This window comes from Mercenaria mercenaria, unplaced genomic scaffold (assembly GCF_021730395.1).
Source record: "Mercenaria mercenaria strain notata unplaced genomic scaffold, MADL_Memer_1 contig_4474, whole genome shotgun sequence".
In the NCBI taxonomy this organism is placed as follows: domain Eukaryota; kingdom Metazoa; phylum Mollusca; class Bivalvia; order Venerida; family Veneridae; genus Mercenaria; species Mercenaria mercenaria.
In genome coordinates this window covers 34,702-54,889 of record NW_026462704.1, presented here as the reverse complement: position 1 = coordinate 54,889, position 20,188 = coordinate 34,702, and the positions used below count along the sequence as shown (strand labels likewise).

At 33.4% G+C, this 20,188-nt stretch overlaps 1 protein-coding gene across 1 annotated transcript; it reads left to right on the top strand.

The window, feature by feature from the left end:
• Positions 1-1,639: 1,639 nt before the first annotated feature.
• On the top strand, positions 1,640-20,147 carry LOC128553903 (guanylate-binding protein 1-like). Its single transcript, XM_053535104.1, has 4 exons — positions 1,640-1,840; positions 2,225-2,446; positions 2,752-2,848; positions 20,011-20,147. The coding sequence occupies exons 1-4, from the start codon at positions 1,640-1,642 to the stop codon at positions 20,145-20,147; spliced, it is 657 nt and encodes a 218-aa protein (XP_053391079.1).
• The last annotated feature ends 41 nt before the right edge of the window (positions 20,148-20,188 follow it).

Below are 20,188 nucleotides of genomic sequence, written 5' to 3'. Positions count from 1 at the left end.
GAGCTAAAATCATCTTTTCTTTGAAAGGAAAAAAATTATACTCCCTCGATAGCACCTGGCCACGGTAAGAGAAAAAGTGTTGCGATATATATCGGAACAGTTTTACTGTGCTGATATATATCACAACAGTTTCTTTCTAATGAAACATAGATATTTCCGTGTTGATATATATCGTAACAGTTTTGAAAAATGTCAGCACAGATTTTGTAGTAATAATGTGTGTTACCATGTTTAACATACTGTAAAGATCAAAGGAAAATTGCCGCACTATGCGATAACCATGTAAATTGCCAGACTCAAATTTTGAGTCAGGCCATTTATATATCATCTGTTAAATAACTGTCTACAAATAGATTTATTGATAACCACTTATATATATATATATATATACTATCTTTGCAAGGTTTGTACGACATATTTCCTTACATAGGACAATTAGTTTTATAACAGAAATGTCAAAGAATATCCGATTCAAGAATGCCAAGGATGGTATCAGTGATGAAGAGTTGGGACTGGTCCTACCAACGTTTGTCCTATTTCTACGTGATTTCAGTCTAGATCTGGAAATAAACGGACAAGAGATAACACCAGACGAGTACCTGGAAGATAGTCTGCGACTTAAGTCTGAAAATGATAGTTCTACAATAAAGTACAACAGGCCAAGGGAATGTATCCGAAAATATTTCCCTAAACGCAAATGCTTCGTTTTCGACAGACCTGGCGGTAAACAAACTTTGAAAACGCTAGAATTAGTACCTTTAGAAAAGTTATCCGAGAATTTTGTCGAAGAGACAAAGCTGTTTTTAGGGTATATGTACAACTGCGGACCAAAAGTTCTGATTAGCAGTAAAGCAGTAAACGGGATAAGAAAGTACACTAACTTGATACTTGCAAAATGTTTTATTTATTGTTAGGAACGGTGATATATTTACTTAGAGACTTCGGCTAAAATTATTATTAATTCGACAACGTAAATATCAAATGATTCAGCTAAAGATACGCAGGAGAATTTGTATCGATACTTGTGCATTTCAGTACTTGTAGCTTATAACTGCATTTTATTAACCAGTACCAATACTTCTTATTGTTGTGGCACAATTAGTATTTCCACTACCGTCCATGAACAGGCTCAATCAAACCGAGCCTGCAATATTTTCGTTTTTGTTGTGTTGAGCGACCTATGGAGTTTCCACTTTTTCTATTCCTGTATCAAGTAGTCAATAACGTCTGTTGAAAATAAATACGGTTTGACATCTTCTGCTCAAATTGCCTGCCAATTTTCATGTTTTTGAAATAAACAAATAAGTCCACGAACAAACTTTGTTTCTCATGGCAATTGCCTGTCTAATGCAAAATTTATTTCGCTTTGAATTTATCGTCAGATTTGAACCAGGTTAAAAACTAAGATTGATATAAAAGCCCACCCGCTAAGCTCAATAGGGAGAGCGCAGTTCTGCAGATCGAATGGTGGTAAGTTCAAACCTCGGGCGAGGCGTATGTTTTCCGAGATGATTTGATAAAAGACATGAGAATATACTTTTCAACTGGTTTTGTTCATTTAATAGTGTTTGTATCACTGGTTGAAAATTATGTGAATGCGATCAGAAAAGGGGCGGTTCCAGATGTTGATGACGCAATAATGGTTGTCTCAAATATCGAAAACGAAAGAATGGCATCTGAAGCAGTGCAGATATTTAAAGAAAAGATAGAACTGATTCAACTCCCAATTCTACACTCCAATGGTTTTGAGGAGCTATACCGAGACATGCAGAAAGCTGCTCTAACAAACTTCAGAATCGAGTCTATGTTCAATGCTGAAAAGTTTGAGAAACAAGCAGTGGTAAGTTAAAATTATTGTACGAAAACAAAGTCTATTCAAATATATCAATGTGAAAGTACATATTTTATAAAAATGCTTAGCGTGATCTTTTCCATAAAATTTGGGGCTAAAACACTTTAAATTAGATAATATCCGACAGCTGTCGTTGTACTATCATAATATAAACATTTTACTGCTTCCAGGAACTGCCTACTTAAATCACCGTTTCATAGAGTGTAATTTAACGCTAATTCTTAATAGCTCAAATCATTATAATGCACTGTAACTACTTTAACAGTAACAGATATGCAAAAATAAAAAAAATAAAAAATAAATAAAATTAAACGTAAGATTACGTTATACACACAATGTTTAGTATAAAGTTTTCAATTACTACTCTTTCAGTCAGAGATGGATGAACTGTGGGGAAAAATAAAGACGGAAAATCTGCTGTTAGTTCGAGAACATTGTGGAAGTCTATTGCAAGCACTGTATTATAAGAAAATAGGAGAGAAAATGAGAAGGGGTGAATACAAAGTGGCAGGAGGCTATCCACTGTACAAACTGGACATTGAAGCTTTCAAAAAAGACTACAAGGCTAATGTGAAAGGCATTGATGGATACGAGGTAACATTACAATCGGTTTAATAGTGTTTCGTTTTCTATACACACATATTAGCATTCATATACACAGAACCATTTCATTTCACAGAAAAAATACAATAAATAAGATTATAATATATAGAGTTTGTCGGTTTATAAAACAATACATTTAGTCTGACGAAACACGTAACTGGTACTTGTCTAGTATTACTTTGAAATGAAACCAATGCAAAATATCTCAACCGAAACATTGGATTTAAAACAAAAAGTATGCATCTCGATATACTTTCAACAGAAGGAAGAACTGTTTGTCTACTTATAAATTTAAGGCACAACAAGTTCTGATTATGTTTATGGACAGTGAAGCCGAAATTGAAAGTACCATCATGTTAGAAGACCAGAAAATGACCGAAGAAGATAGACAGAGTAAATATTCATATTTATGTATACTGAATTGCTAAAGCAACTTGTAGCTAATAAGCTAATAACTGTCGCCAGTTGCATTGAAGGAACTATTAATATCAGGTACAGTTTTATAGTTATGGTTTTGATAAATAACTAAATTAAATGTAATAATTAAAAGATTAAAAAAAAAAAAAAACATTTTCTCATAAAAAGTCCTCTCAGTCTGATTTGCTTTACATTAGAATTTTTAAGACAAACGCAAATTGAGTAAAGCTATTTTTTTTTTTTTATTTATAGATTTACCAGTCCTTTAGATATAATCTTATTGTTGAGTATTATAATTAAGTTATAATTATGTTGAAAGTATTGTACTCGCTTCTTTTACACCACCCTTCTACCTTGTCCTGTCTAACAGCTTAACCTTTATCAAATTACCTGAATATTGCGTAAACCAATTTATGAGCCGCGCCATGAGAAAACCAACATAGTGACTTTGCGAACAGCATGGATCATGACCAAACTGCGCGGATGCGCAGGCTGGTCTGGATCTATGCTGGTCGCAAAGCCACTATGTTGGTTTACTCATGGCGCGGCTTATATCTGGATAGATACAGGCGTGAGTAATCACGTGTAGGGAGACGGCCCCTTGGTTAACATAGCAAAAATGTGTTATTACTTTTTAAACTTAAGGCCTCACCAAATTAAAAAGTTGTTCATCGGATTTGCCGCTCGTATATTTTCAGAAACACAAAAAAAATATTTTTTTTTTTGGTTTTTGGCTTGCGCTCGCCCCATTGAAAAAAATCAATCCAAAATTTGTTGGTGCGCTACTTTTTACGGACGTAAAAGTGTATAAATGCTTATAATTTCAGTCCCAGATTGTTTTCAAATGGATTTTAATCAAAATAAATACATACTACGCTCACATCGTCTATAATAAATCATAACACTTATATTTAGTTGCATTAAAGTTATTTCCCTTTTATGCAGTTACGCCATTTTCTTCAAATGTTTACCAAATTACATGCTACAAAAAATCGATTTATTTAATTGAAAACTGGATGAAGAAAAACATACTAATTTATTTGATAACATCAATCTACATTATTTTGGTAAGGTAACATACTTATTGATGCATGTCACTTATCTTTTTTCTGTTTTTCCTGTCCAAATGGGCAGCATTTGCATACGAAAGTTGGTGGGGTAAGGAATTTACATTATGAGTTGTTTTCAGAACAGTTTCGATTTTCAGATTTTCCAATCATTTAGTAGACTAATGTTAATGTACATTAATCTCCATTTCAAACCTTAATTGAGTCTTTGTTTCAACAAATTTAATATGTTATGAACGTTTATAAAGTTAGAAAAAGAGCTGTACATAAGACATCATGCTCGACTTTTCTGAATCAGAGCTTTGCCAGTAAAAGGGGCATAATAGTCAGAAGCTATTAGTCATTATATAAAACTTAATTAAAAATATTCTATGTTAAAAAGGGGCATAACTCTGTCTAGATTCAGTCTTAAGAGTATTGTTTCTCCAGGTGTAGACTTTGACAGTAAATAACATTTCTAAGTTTCAAATCAAAAGCTTTAATAGATCTAATAACACTCACAGAGATATTTGATGTATCAAAACCTTTGTAAAGTCAGCTAAAATGCTACATTTTCATAGCAGTAAATATTCAAGTCATATATGTATGTGATAAGTATGGTGTAAGGTTATGCATTGTTGTTTATTACATATTTTCTAACAGCATTTTCAAAAGCATGCATTATTTGATTACAGTGTACTGTATGACAATGTTATTACCTTTTTTCACGAGTTTGCTTTGTTGTGCGTCTGCATGTCAGATTTTCTCAATCCCTGGGAACTTACTTTTTAATTTAAAAGGGCTATACATTCTATTTTAAGGTATTTATTAGTCAGTCAACAGCCAAATGAAGACAAATATATTTCTTCGCTCTTCGCTCGCTCCTGATCGGCAACAAGATTAATTGAATGAACTATTTCAAATTACCTGTGCGTGATGTTTGATGTTTCTCTAGAATCGAAAGCAAGTCACGCCCTTTTCCTGCAGAAGTAATTGGTTAGGTATTTATAGTTACTGAATAGCTGCTGCTGAACTTTTTTTTAACATTCACATCTTTCGAATTTTTTTTAATTGTTCACATTTTTGTAGATAATATGACAGGAGTTTATGTTTTCAATATAATATCATTAAAATTGCTTTAGAAATTGCTAGTTTGACTTTAAGAAATTATTATAAATGAAAAGTACTTAAAAATATGAAATAAAAAAGAATTGATGCATGCAATCAAGGCTGTCATTAACAAATTCTGCATGTCACAGTTAATAAAAAAAATTAAAGACTCATAATAAATAATTATGGACCTTTAAAACTACTTATAGTTTAAACTGCACATTATACTACACACGATTTACCACTTTAATTTACAAAAGAACGCTTTTATTTTATACTATCGATTTCTGTTTCTATAATAAGTAACAGTGGCACATCCTATTTAGCCAGAGGTTCCGTGCAATTTAAAAATTCAAATAAATATTATGGCATAACCATTTCTGTGGTCAGTTAAACATGGACATGTATTTTGATACCCATAAATATATTTGATGAAAATACAAGTAGTATGAAATTTTACCCTAACGGTTTATGTCATAATTTTGGTGTCATTTAATGCAGATAAAGATCCTACGTACAATTTCAGGCATTGTATCCGACATGTGTAGACATCAGTCTATAACCTACATTTCCCATTCCATTAAATTATGTTTACAAGCCCATTACAAAATCCCCTTTTCCTCTTTCTGTGAACCCTGCACCCACCCATTTACTGTGCTTATCTCAACAGGAATTCAACATTTAACTGGTGTACTTTTCCAGTCAGTATTAATTCCAAAATTCACCCAAAGAATCCTTTCTTTAAAGATAAAATTTTAAACCGACAAGTATGTTTATGTAAATCATTCAAATGTTAAATATCAAAACTAGTAATATTTCATTATAATAATTAAAAAATACTGGAAAGTTTTCAACAAAACCTTTCTTTAGCTCTCAACTGACCTCAAACAGCTTCCTATCTAAAGCATTATGGAAGGTTCAAGAACGTTCATGTATCATCAGAATGAAAGAAAGATTCTGAAAATAATAATTCAGAAATTAAAATGATTGAAACACCCTATTTATAAGTAATTGTTATAGAACATTCTGGAACACCTTAAAATATAGGTAACGTATTGGCATACATGGTGTTTCAAAACTAGGTTCGGCTTTACAGTAAACAATGCGTCATCAGTATAAAAATGTTTAATTAAATAAAGTATAAGGGAGTTATGAAATGCGCATAACACCTCCCCACCTGTATAAAAACAATGTTTTATGTTGTGATTTTACTATATAATACAAATGAAACATACATATTGTACATGAAATAGAAATAATGCCTCAGTACATGTATATCATATTTACAATAAGAACACATATTGTAAATAACATTTACTTTTATTAAGTACAAAGGGGTTCAAAGTCGGGGTAGAGGATCTGGTATAACGTCATCTTTGCTGTCAATATCCAAGTTATACTCTTCGATTTAAAGACTCTATTTCAATAATCTCTGATTTTGATTTTTGTTCAACTTGTTAATGAAAGTGAGAGGATAATAATCACTGAAGACAACAACAGGGAACATCACTGCACTTAAATATTCATCAAAGTTCTTATTACTAAAGTAAGGGCTAAACACTATTTTTCAGCACTAGAGTAATTTCAATCATCAATCTAAATAAATTTTGGATTTTTAATAAGTAAACTTGGTTAAAAATTCAGCAATGGGGAAAAATGTTTATATTTGCTTTATTTATCTATTCAATCAATTACACAAGTTTACAAACTACTCTGAACCTCCACACACAAAAGTTCCTATTAACTCCCTTGACATTTACTTAAGCCTGCAGGATACGTCTCCCGTATTCAGACGAGGTACACCTATTAACAAACAATGACAATCTTTTTGTAATATCCAACAAAAAAGCCGCATTTATTATGAAGTTGCTTTGTATTGTTGGAAATGGAAAATCAGAGACTGATTCAGCCTTAAAATCAATGTGTTTTATTTGACCCAGTTTCCCAACACAAGCTTTATAAAGTTAACTGTTTGATATATTAATTGTATCTTTAACTCAGTAACATTTTGGAGAAATCATTGGTGTTCTGCAGATGACTTTGCTATCATGGTACATGATGACATCGTCAATGTATCCATCACATCCTTTAAGTTTAGGAATAATTGAATGTACACGTTTCTGAAACGCTGCAGGTAAATTTCTTATTTCAAATGACATGATTTTGTACTGATATAATGTGTGTGTGTGTGTGTGTGTGTGTGTGTGTGTGTGTGTGTGACCAGTCCTAGCACTACCCTCTTAATACTGAGCGTCAAGCGAGGAAGCTGCTGGTACCATTTTTACGTTATTGGTATGACGCAGCCGGGGATCGAACCCACGACCTCCCGCACTCGAAGCAGACTAGGCTAAGGAGGTGGTTTTGTACTGATATAAGCCTTCAGGTGTAACCGTTGCTGAACTTTGGTTTAGCTTTTTATGTGAGAGTAACTCTCCAAAATCATTTTAACAAATAAAATGTTGTTACAAGTTTTGCAAGTCCAACTTTATCAATACAGTCGTCAACTTAAGGTATAGGAAAGTAATCAATTTTTGGGACGCTGTTAACTTTCCAGTAATCTGTAAACAAACAGAAGATTGGTCGGGTTTGAGAACAAGAATATAATTATGTAGAACTCCAGTTTCAAAATGCTCGGTTCAGTAAAATCATCGTTAAACAAAATTCTTTTTCCTCTTTTAAATATTTCTGCTTTGTCGAGTTCATTATATATATTAATGATGCTTGATTGGAATAGAACCTGTAAGCTCCATGTCATGAAATATTTAAGTTGTAATAGGAACATCTGGAAATAAATATTCATATTAATGAATAATTTGTTTCAGCTCATCTCTTTGTTGAGGTTCCAAATGGGAAAGCTTTTCAACAATGTGTTCTAGAATGTCTTAATTCTGCAGTTTTTTAAGGTCACCTGAGCCAAAGGCTCATGGTGAGCTTTGTCACCGCTCAATGTCCATCGTGTTTCGTCCGTCATGTGTCATCTGTTGTGTGTCCGTCAACAATTTGTAGAAAAAATCTTCTCCTTGAAAATTACCAAACAGAAGTACACCAAACTTCACAGAAATGATCCATGGGATTTGTTTTAATTACTTGATGACCTCAAGTGATAATAGGTCACCTGACTGTGACCTTGGCCTACTTACCTACTTTCTTCGGAAGAAATGTACAGTTTGCACACCGATTTTAAAACTGACATTAAGCGACCATGAATGTAACTTACTGACCTTCTTTTTTAATATTTTAGCATCAGTTTGATATTTGAAACATGTAACTGATACTACTCAGGTGAGCGATCAAGGGTCATGATGACCCCCTTTTTGATCGCGGACACTGATTACAGTCTTTTTAATTTTCCTTTTCTATAATTAATATAAATTAACACTAACAGATTGTTAGAAAGAAGTATTTCTTTAAATGTACTCTTTTAACATATTAGTATGACATAACTGTTTTTGTATTCAACTTACCGGGGTATTATTGATGTAATTCAGTCAACTTGACCTGTTTACAAGGACTATAATACCTAGCTTGTATTGGTTTACCAGGGATACGTAAAATTGCAAAAATTGTTTCACCTGGTTTAAAAACTTCGTTCTTCGGCATATTGATCATATCTTGATTTCTGTTTTCTAGTAGTATTTTGTGCAGAATACTAATTAGAACGGTTCGGTTCACAAGCTTTTCTCAACATTCTCAACTTAGTTCTTAAATCATAAATATGCTGTAGAAAATTTAAAGAAGCTTTATTTTTGAAAGAAATTCCCCTTTAAGTAAATTTAAGGTTCCATGGACAGCGTGACCATACACAATTCAAATTGACTGAAGCCAGTTGACTCTTGTACAGAATCTCTGTCTATATAATACTTGTTAAAATATATTACATATAAAATTAGAACCTCGGTCAGACTGCCAAGATTTTGGGAGACAAAGGAACGTGAAAGAATTAAGGTAGAACGCGACACTTTGCGAACGTTCGAGTAGCGTCTTGACATTTTGCGTGTGTAAAGTTGACCATATTTCAAACAAGATGCAGTTTATTTTATACCAATAGAGCCAACCCGTTTGTGTAAACGAGACGTCAAAGTTGACCACCAAAGCCCGTTTTTGAAACTGACGTTGCTACGTACCCTTGGCAACTGTTACGGGTACTGCAACGGCACCAGCCAACAATTTTTCTTAAATTATACATTATTCGACGAGAATTAATTTTTCCTTGATGGTGATGTAAAAATCATTGTTTTACACCGACAAATATTTGAGAAATGGAAAGAAAATCGCCGTTTTTGACTAAAAATTGACGTTCAGTTTCGCAGCATTTTTCGGCTTTGAATCAGCATATTACAAAATCCCTGAATTAAATTTTTGATTTTTTTTCAATAAACGGTGTTTAAAATGTATACTGAGTCCAACAGACAAATAAAACTGGGGGGGGGGAGGGGGTCACCGACTTAGTTTTTTTGGTACATATAATTTTATTTCCCCCACCCCCATGCGTAAAATGACGTCGCCGCGTATCCTTGTCAACACTGTTACGGGTACTGTGACGACACCAGCAAACAAATTTTCTTAAACTATACATTATTCGACAAGAATTAGGATTTCCTTTATGGTGATGTAAAAATCATTGTTTTACACCGACAAATATTAGAAAAATGGAAAGAAAATCGCCGTTTTTGACTAAAAATTGACGTTCAGTTTCGCACTATTTTTCGGTTTTTAAATCCGCATATTACAAAATCCCTGAATTAATTTTTTTAATTTTTTTCAATAAACGGTTTTTAAAATGTATACCGAATCCAAATGACAAATAAAATTGGGGGGTCACCGACTTTTTCGGTACATGTGATTTTATTTCCTCCACCCCCATGCGTAAATTTTGTACCATAATTCGACGTCTGCAGATACGTTTGAGACATCATGATTTGGCCATTGTGTTTAGCTTATCAGCTGCACCATTTAGTGTTTTACTGGTTCTTAAAGAACTTTATACAAAACAAAAACAAACATTTTGTTCCATGGCAAGACGTTTATATATAAACAATGATGAAAACGTATTAAAAAGTGAAATCTTTGTACATTTCAATATATTATATAACGTGCCACTGGTGCAAAAAAAAAAAATAAAATCCGAAGCGTTTGGTATTTTTAAATGCTTCAAGTGGACACAATTTGCTATAAGTAAGGAGGAATGAGTCTAAATTCAGAAGTTATTGGGTTCCGTTTCGACATTTTGTTTAATTTAGATTCCAGCATATTCCTCATATAATGTATATTTTACATTTTTGATATTTCTGTAACTTTTTTCTCCGCAAACCTTAGACGTCCATTTTTGATGAACCGTGATTTCTCGTCCGTCGGACTGTTTTCGTAAATCGTTCTGTTCAGTCAACAAATATCTGCATTTAAAATGGTATATAATTTGTGGTGATCACTTAACCTTAGACCCGATATTTACGTTAAAGTTATACACACGACATTGCAAACATTTACAAAAATAGTAAGAAAGATTAAAAGCCCCAATATCGTTGGAATAAACATCACAAATTTAATTAACTTTATTATAAATTTTACGTTTTGGAAATATTTCGATTGTTTTGAGAGTAGTTAGACACCCCGATTACAAATAAAGTGCAGCCACGGGGAAACAGAATTTATATTCATTGTACTGAGGCTGTTGCTCTGAAAAGGTTAATTTATTAACAACGCTAGATAGAAACACCATCTTTTACAAAGAGGTTTTAGCTCTCCAAAGATGTGTTTAAAGAAAGGTTATCCTTGTATTCATAGACACATAATAGAAACATATTCCATATATAATATTTTTCCTAATATTAGAAACCTATCAGACATAACAAGTACGAGTACATACTCTGCTAAAAATGATAAATATTCTATAAAATAAAAAAGAAAGAAAACTGTTTGTTTTAGGTTTAGCGCTGTTTTCTGTTACGATAGGCGGTTAACCTAACCAGTGTTCCTCAACTTTCAACTTCACCACATAAAATTGGAGGTGGAGGACGAATGACTTCGGACAAATACCTTCTACCAAATTGTCACGCCCTACCCAGGGATCTAAAAAGCGATTCATAAGAACTGAGCTAAGCGGATGGGGTAAAAGCACTGGCACCAGATCAGAAAGAAAATGCCTCCGTACGTGTTATACCCAACCCCTAGGTATTCTATAAGAACCATGGTCGTGAACGGGAAAATATACTAACCCATTTCAATCGCGTATTTCATACCTAAAACACACAGTTCAGTAAATGTGTACTATTGATATTAAACAAGCGGTAATTTATCTTCCGTTGTGTACCGGTCACATTTCTTCAATACTTTTTATCTTAGAAAAACAACGTGTAGTTTACAGTTTTTTCAAAGTACACAAAAAACTTGCTTGAACTTCCCTGGTGAAGTTCCGTTCTAGATTACAGACACACTCTGATTGGCTGATGTGAAGATGTATGTCAGTCGTCATTTTACTACACGTGTACGCTAAAATGTTTATATGCAGCATAAATGTGCAAAATGAATTAAATAAACAGAATAGATGTATACCAATGTATGATTTCAAGTTCAAAATCATATACAAGATGAATTCCATTCATCATTTCGAGTCTTATCGTAAAACTGTGAATATATTGCATTCTGTTTTTGTTTGTTTACATTTCGTTTAACATGTGCACACTGCCGTGACCTCTAGACCGGATGTTCATTAGGGGAGTTCACGCAAGTTTTTTCTGTAACGTTGACTAAAGCATAAAATATATGGAGCATCTCTGCAATATGGAATATTGAGACAATGTGACTGGTGCACGATGGAAGATAAATTATCGCTTGTTTAATATCAATAGTTCACATTTACTGAACTGCGTGTTTTAGGTATGAAATACGCGATTGAAATGGGTTAGTATATTTTCCCGTTCATGACCATGGTTCTTATAGAATACCTAGGGGTAGGGTATAACACGTACGGAGGCATCTTCTTTCTGATCTGGTGCCAGTGGGTAAAAGAAAGAAACACAGAAAACAGTGGTTGTGATGGAAACTCGCTGTAATTCATCAGCGGTTAAACATATATAATTCTATGTTGTAATTATCTATATGAGCGACTCAAGAATCGTAACATTGTACATACATAGGACCGACGGCTCAAACTTGCTGGTCTTGGCTTCGTATTTACGAGATACTAGGATTTGTACCAGTATATTTATATGTTTAAGATATTATTTTTTTTATTTATCTTTATTTTAATAAGCGTCTGAGATTTCAACATTCTGAATGTAACAATTTTCAAACAATTTAGCAGTTCACTCATCATAATTTTATAAAACTACGCTTATGCGTTAATGTAACTTTAGAATAGTATTCAAAGCGATACCTCTATTGAGCCGTGCCATGAGAAAACCAACATAGTGCCTTTACGACCAGCATATATGACATTGGGATGTGCGGGCGTGCGTGCGTGTGTGCTTATGGAGGAAAATGGATAATACCAAAAAAACTTTACTCTCGTGGAGGGCAAACTTAAAAATATATGAAACTGCTGTATAATACTGATCTATGATATTTTACAATAATTATGCTTTAACTTTTGTTTCAAATGTGAAATCTCCGAACTATCTACACAATTGCATATGTATGAATTCTTCATTTTAGCAGTTTATTACAACGGAAAACTTGTTAATTTGGTACTTTGAGTAAGAAAAAAGATTTTAAAAAATCATTATTATATAGAAAATATATAAAAAGCGATTTTCAAAATGACTGAATTATGATGTCTCGAACGTATCTGCAGACGTCGAATTATGGTACAAAATTTACGCACGGGGATGGGGGAAATAAAATCACATGCACCGAAAAAACTAAATCGGTGACCCCCTAGTTTTATTTGTCATTTGGACTTGGTATACATTTTAAACACCGTTTATTGAAAAAATTCAAAAATTTAATTCAGGGATTTTGTAATATGCTGATTTAAAGCCGAAAAATGGTGCGAAACTGAACGTCAATTTTTAGTCAAAAACGATGATTTTCTTTCCATTTTTCTAATATTTGTCGGTGTAAAACAATGATTTTTACATCACCATAAAGGAAATACTAATTCTCGTCGAATAATGTATAGTTTAAGAAAATTTGTTTGCTGGTGTCGTCACAGTACCCGTAACAGTGTTGACAAGGATACGCGGCGACGTCATTTTACGCATGGGGGTGGGGGAAATAAAATTACATGTACCAAAAAAACTAAGTCGGTGACCCCCGAGTTTTATTTGTCTGTTGGACTCAGTATACATTTTAAACACCGTTTATTGAAAAAAAAATCAAAAATTTAATTCAGGGATTTTGTAATATGCTGATTTAAAGCCGAAAAGTGCTGCGAAACTGAACGTCAATTTTTAGTCAAAAACGGCGATTTTCTTTCCATTTCTCAAATATTTGTCGGTGTAAATCAATGATTTTTACATCACCATCAAGGAAAAAATAATTCTCGTCGAATAATGTATAATTTTAGAAAATTTGTTGGCTGGTGCCGTTGCAGTACCCGTAACAGTTGCCAAGGATACGTGGCAACGTCAGTTTTAAAAACGGGCTTTGGTGGTCAACTTTGACGTCTCGTGTACAAAAACTGGTTGGCTCTAATGGTATAAAATGAACTGCATCTTGTTTGAAATATGGTCAACTTTATACATGCAAAATTTCAAGACGCTACTCGAAAGTTCACAAAGTGTCGCGTTCTACCTTAATTAAGGACCTTAATAATGGATTTGACCATAATATTTCTTAAAGGAATAGCACCAGAAAACCTTGATGAAGTACACATTATTGTCAAAAGATACCGGTTTACTGATTCAGTCTTAGGCAAGGGACCAACACATTCCTCTATAATTCTACTGAAAGGTTCATCAAATGCTGGTATTGTCTTAAAATAGCCTTGGGTATTTTCTGATCAAGTTTGCCTACCCTTTGGTATGTATGACAAGACCTTCAAATTCGGACACATAAGATTTTAAGTTAGGCCAATAAGAGGATTACACATTTTGTGGTTTAGATTTTATTGCACTACAATACCTGACATTGTTTCATGAGTCAGGACGTTAAAATATTAGGACCAAAATCTTGAAATTAACTGTCAGTTCATTATTAACAGGGACATTCTGTTGGCCACCATTTTCTCATTAAAATTCCATGTTTAATAAAATAGTAGCAGCTTTTCCTTCCGTAACAGTCTTTCGAAACAAAAATGAAATTTCAGGATTATTATGTTGTTCGTGTATAAATTGTGAACTTGTCTGTGAGTTGTGACATTGGTTGAGAATAGACATGTTTGTTTTCACACTGTGACAACCATTGTACTATACAGTAATGGCCAGTTTTTCAAGTCTAGCACTAAGAAAGGCTTAAACTAGAATTAGGTAAGCCATCGCTCAAACTTGTTTTCTAACGGATTTTTACTAATACTCGGCGGGTATAATTGCGATGTATTAGCTAAGCCTTGGTCACACACTATGAACATGTAGATACAGTCATCGGACCGTTTCGCTGTATTTTTACATATATAAAACGTGTTACTTTGGTGATTTACTACTTTCGAAAAAGAAATTAGAAATCATAGAAAAATACAAAGACACATTAAAACATAAAAACACTAGCGCCCGTCTAATGAATGAAAAAAATATTTGCTGGGAAAAGGTGAATTTAATTCAAGGTAAGACTACAAGCATTCCTATGTTTGCTCACTGTCTAACTGTTTTCATTATTCCTAAATGTTCCACCTTCCATGTACAAAACACGTGCAATATGCGCTTGTAATTAGGAATGCATTTGTAAATTTAAATTAATAGTATAGGTACTCAAACTGCCTGCACTGAATTTCAAAATCCACGTCATTGAAAGGAGACGTATATATGTAGACGTGCGTATCCATATATATATATGTTCAACTACATATTTTTGTGTTACATGTAATTATGATTAATTACATGCACTTATATATTTATGCTTGCACGTATATTTTGAAACTTGTACAAACGTAGCGAATTTAGTAAAGCTAAATTGAAGAGTTGAATCTGTTACATTTTTAGCTCGACTTGTCTAATAAAAATAGAGCTTTTGCACCCGCCCCAGTGACAGCATCGACGTCGCCGTTGGTTTAAGTTTTTTTATAAAGTAAAACATCTCTAATACTAGCTTTACTGAAATGAAATCTATCCAAAAGTCCGAATCATCGTACATAACGAAAGGGTTTGCTCAGTCCCGTATCATTCCCTCCCTTCTCAACATTTCTGCTTTAACTTCATGCTGAAAATTTAAATCCATGTCTAAATATTCCGCCTCCATCTTTTCTTAAACCACCTATGCCCCAGGTTTAAAATAACAATAGAAAGATAAGCCACTGCTGACACCACTCAAAGTAGAAAAATTCAATGGAAGGTTAAATTTTTGCCGAGCCCCGTTATTCACGTGGTGACTTAAGCGTTGTAAATATATCCGACACGGCTTAAGTCGGAGCTTAAGTCTTTACTTTATAGTTGAAAAACTGGCCATTAGTGTTTCGAAATTAAAACTGCCAATTATCAACTACACATATTCAATAGATTTGATAAAAATTCTTCAAGGTGAGAAAATTTCAGGTTTCACGTTTTTGTAACAATACAGTTAATACAAAAGCAATTATCCTTTCACACCCGATGTCAGGTGTTTGCGACCGATATGGCCAGTTTTTCAACTCTAGCACTAAGAAAGGCTCAAACCAGTATTAGTTAAGCCATCGCTCAATCTTGTTTTCTAACGGATTTTTACTAATACTCGGCGGGTACTTTTGCGATGTATTAGCTAAGCCTTGGTCACACACTATGAATATGTAGATACAGTCATCGGACCGTTTCGCTGTATTTTTACATATATAAAACGTGTTACTTTGGTGATTTACTACTTTCGAAAAAGAAATTCTCATAGAAATCATAGAAAAATACAAAGACACATAAAAAGATAAAAGCACTAGCGCCCGTCTGATGAATGAAAAAAAAATTGCTGGGAAAAGGTGAATTTAATTCAAGGTAAGACTACAAGCATTCCTATGTTTGCTCACTGTCTTATTGTTTTCATTATTCCTAAATGTTCCACCTTCCATGTACAAAACACGTGCAATATGCACTTGTAATGAGGAATGCATTTGTAAATTTAAATTAATAGTATAGGTACTCAAACTGCACTGACTTTCAAAATCCACATGTGATTGAAAGGAGACGTATATATGTAGATGTGCGTATCCATATATATATATGTTCAACTACATATTTTTGCGTTACATGTAATTATAATTAATTACATGCACTTATATATTTATGCTTGCACGTATATTTTGAAACGTGTACAAACGTAGCGAATTTAGCAAAGTTAAAATTGAAGACTTGAATCTGTCACATTTTTAGCTCGACTTTTCGAATAAAAATAGAGCTTTTGCACTCGTCCCAGCATCGGCGTCGGCGTCGGCGTCGGCGTCGGCGTCGCCGTTGGTTTAATTTTTTTTATAAACTAAAACATCTCTAATACTAGCTTTACTAAAACGAAATCTATCCAAAAGTCCAAATCGTCGTACATAACGAAAGGGTTTGCTCAGTCCCGTATCATTCCCTCCCTCCTCAACATTTCTGCTTTAACTTCATGCTCGAAATTTAAATCCATGTCTAAATATTCCGCCTCCATCTTTTCTTAAACCACCTATGCCCCAGGTTTAAAATAACAATAGAAAGATAAGCCATTGCTGACACCGCTCAAAGTAGAAAAATCCAATCGAAGGTTTAACTTTTGCCGAGCTCCGTTATTCACGTGCTGACTTTAGCGTTGTAAATATATCCGACACGGCTTAAGTCGGAGCTTAAGTCTTTACTTAATAGTTGAAAAACTGGCCAATAGTCAGTGTAGATAAGCAGGTGTTGTAGTGTTAACGTTTAAATATGGTGTATATTTATATTTTGTCCAATGTGGTTCTGGGACGATCTGTGTATGAAAAGAATTGGAACCACTTTCTTACCCTTGCATGATCGTAACGGGCGACTAATAGGGTCTTAACACTTGGTTTTGCAGTAACTTTGTGATTCCAGCAGGTATGCAAATTTTGATTCCATACCTCATGTTTTTATTCCGATGTAAAGGAGACGTGGAACCAAAAATTGTAGTCTTGTTTGGCGCCATATAACCTATACTGTGTTGGTGCGCCGTAAAACCCAAATAAATAAATAAATATGTATATTTTGGACATGGGTATAGTTTTGAGCGTCATATATTCGCCACTTCATATTGATGGCGAAATAGGCGAAAAATTAACCATGACGAAAATATCACAAAGTACGGCATTGATAAGAGATTGATCAGAGAAGTTCTTCTTTGGTGTACACCACCTATTAAGTAATTGCCCTTTAACATGTGCAAATAGGTCTAGAATTCTTTCTACAGTTTTGTAATTTTTGCCCGTGTGCCTCGGGAAACTAGCTCGTTACCATTCAAGATTAATTTCCCGCAAATTCCCCTCATGAATCATCAGAGGTGGAGGACTAATGATTTCAGACACATTGGGTATTGAAGCCTTTGTTGCAAATGTTTGCCAAGTAAAAGTAGATCAGATTCCTAGCTAACTGGAACATCTGCCGGAATGGCAAAGCAATAATCTTAACACTATTAAACAAACAAAAAAATAGATATATGTACCCAAAGTCGAAACAATTCTGATTAAATATAAATGCAATCATTATTAATTCCAAATTTCATCCAAAGAATATAAATTCTCCATTTAAAGATAAGTTTTTAGATCCACAATGTTAATGTGAATCCTTCAAAATGTTATACAATCTACTAATATTTTATTATTAAGAAATACAGTAAAGTTTTTATTAAAAATCTTACTTTAGGAGCAGCTTCCTATTTAAATCTTCATAGAAAGTTCCAGAACGTTCATGTATCACCAAGAAAGGAGGGAATGACATGTACATAACTTCAATACTATAGATATTTAAAACTGTATTGTGGATTGTTAGAGAAGCATGAGAAAATCTAGGATTTTTAATATCAGTTCATCACCTTCACCTTAAAGAAGACATCATAAAAGGTGAAAGATCTGTTGATCAAATGTCTAGCAACATTGCCAAATGTGAGTATGACCAGTCCATAAATTATGTGGAATTGTCCATATATTACATAATTCTATTATGTTTGCGTATTAATCGTAAAGGTTTTGACCAAACAGGAGAGCTTGGAAGAATACAAAAAGTACGTTAGGAAGCACAAGAACCACTTGAAAGGTTGTTGAGGGAGAACTGCTTGAAGAGAAAGAGCGCCCTAAAAGAAAACGAAAGAAGAACGCAGTGTATATATGAAGAGACAACAGGATAAAAATGGAAACGATAAAGGATGAATGGGATACTCAAAAAAAACTTAGTGAAAAGCAAATGGAAATGATGAATGTGGAAATGAATCCCAAATGCAAATCCTTATAGGAGCAAGTCAGTAGGTTAACAGAAGAACATAACATGAAAGAGTAAGAAAACAAGATTTGATTTCACAGATGAATACAAAATGAGAACGTTAAAGCGCAGCTGCGAATTGATGATGTCACAAACAAATTCAAAATTATGCTAGAGGTAGAAAGGAAAAGGAAAGTGGAAAGTAATACAAAAGTACAAGAGCGAAACCTTGAAGAGGATAAAATAGAAGAAAATTGCAAGCAGAATTACTACGACAGATAAAAACTTTTGAAATTGAATAAATCCGTTGGATCAGCGTGCCGACGAGAGAACATGAAAGAAACGAATACTGGTATAGAAAAGACGTATCGCGGTTTGTTTGTTATATAATGTAACTTATAACTATTTCTAATTATACAGTACGTAAAATGACGAAATTCTAGATAAATGTCATAACACATTCAACTGGCTTGAGCAGTATTCCAGAAAATGAGAACAGAAGATTTTAAATGACCGACGAGAGGAGATAGTACCTAAAATTTAGATAATGAAAAAACATTTTAACAAACCTAACGTTTAGTTCTTACATAAAAATATTCAAGCCCAAGTATGATACTTTAGTCCTTTCATTTCTATGCATGTTGTTTAAGCTTTTCTGAAAATTATAACTTAATATTCATGTTTTCTTTGTTGCAGATAATCAGCCTTTCAAGTCATTGATAAAATCACAAATACAGTTAAAACTTACCTGACTCTGAAATAGCTATCAAATACACGTAAATTCATGACATCAGAAAATGTTAAGTCTGCATTGTAATAAATTAGATTCAGATCCATAAATCAAGCAGAAATTTAGCTATAATGTCATTTATACCATATTATATATAAAACAAAAAATATTCTTCAATATTGATATTGAAAACGGACATTTCTAAAGATAAACTGAAATGTTGACGTTTAAACTAAATAGCTGTTTAATCTCGTTTTAAGTGATATCCGTTTAATACAAATTTTAAAACGCATAAACAGTATACCACTTCACAAGCAAAATCCATCCGTTTCTAAAAACAAAAGAGGAAATCAAGTTATCCTTTTGCAAGTTTGAATTTCTTTTGTAAGTTTGCATTGTCCATTTTCTAGACACCATTCAGGAACACGATTGTGTCTTAGATCAGTGTAAACTTTGCTAATGCTAATACATATTCAAGAAAGGTCAAATTCAGAAATGTAGACTCTAAAAGCAGTAACTATAATACTGATGACGCTTGCGCACTGTGCAAGTGTTGATTCACAATCATGCAAGCTTTGATTCACGATTAAAACAACTATTACTTAAAAATTGCATTCAATAATTCAGAAAGTCGTCGACGCATTTATCTCAATTTCTAAAGTCATTTTATTTGGAGGTTTATAGTTAGTAAATACGCATCGTTAAATTTCATTGGTAACTTTTCAAACCAAATTTCATCATTCTTACTAGTATTCGATTTATTGAGAACTGACTGAAAAATGTTTTTACCACTTGTAGGAGAACTGGATAGAATACATACAGAACACAAGGAAGCTCAAGTGGAACAGCGAAAATTGTTCGAAAGTAAACTGGAAGAAGAGAAAGAGCGTGCTGAAGAGCATCAAAAGAAATTAGAAGAAGAACGTAAAGAGTAAATGAAGAAACAGGAAGAGAAAATGGCAGATATTCAGCATCA

Excerpts from the sequence above, each read along its gene's own strand:
- LOC128553903 (XM_053535104.1), top strand. The coding sequence starts at position 1,640 with ATGGTTGTCTCAAATATCGAAAACGAAAGAATGGCATCTGAAGCAGTG. Across the intron at positions 1,841-2,224 it reads AGTTTGAGAAACAAGCAGTG|TCAGAGATGGATGAACTGTG; the intron begins GTAAGTTAAAAT and ends CTACTCTTTCAG. Across the intron at positions 2,447-2,751 it reads AAGGCATTGATGGATACGAG|GCACAACAAGTTCTGATTAT; the intron begins GTAACATTACAA and ends TATAAATTTAAG.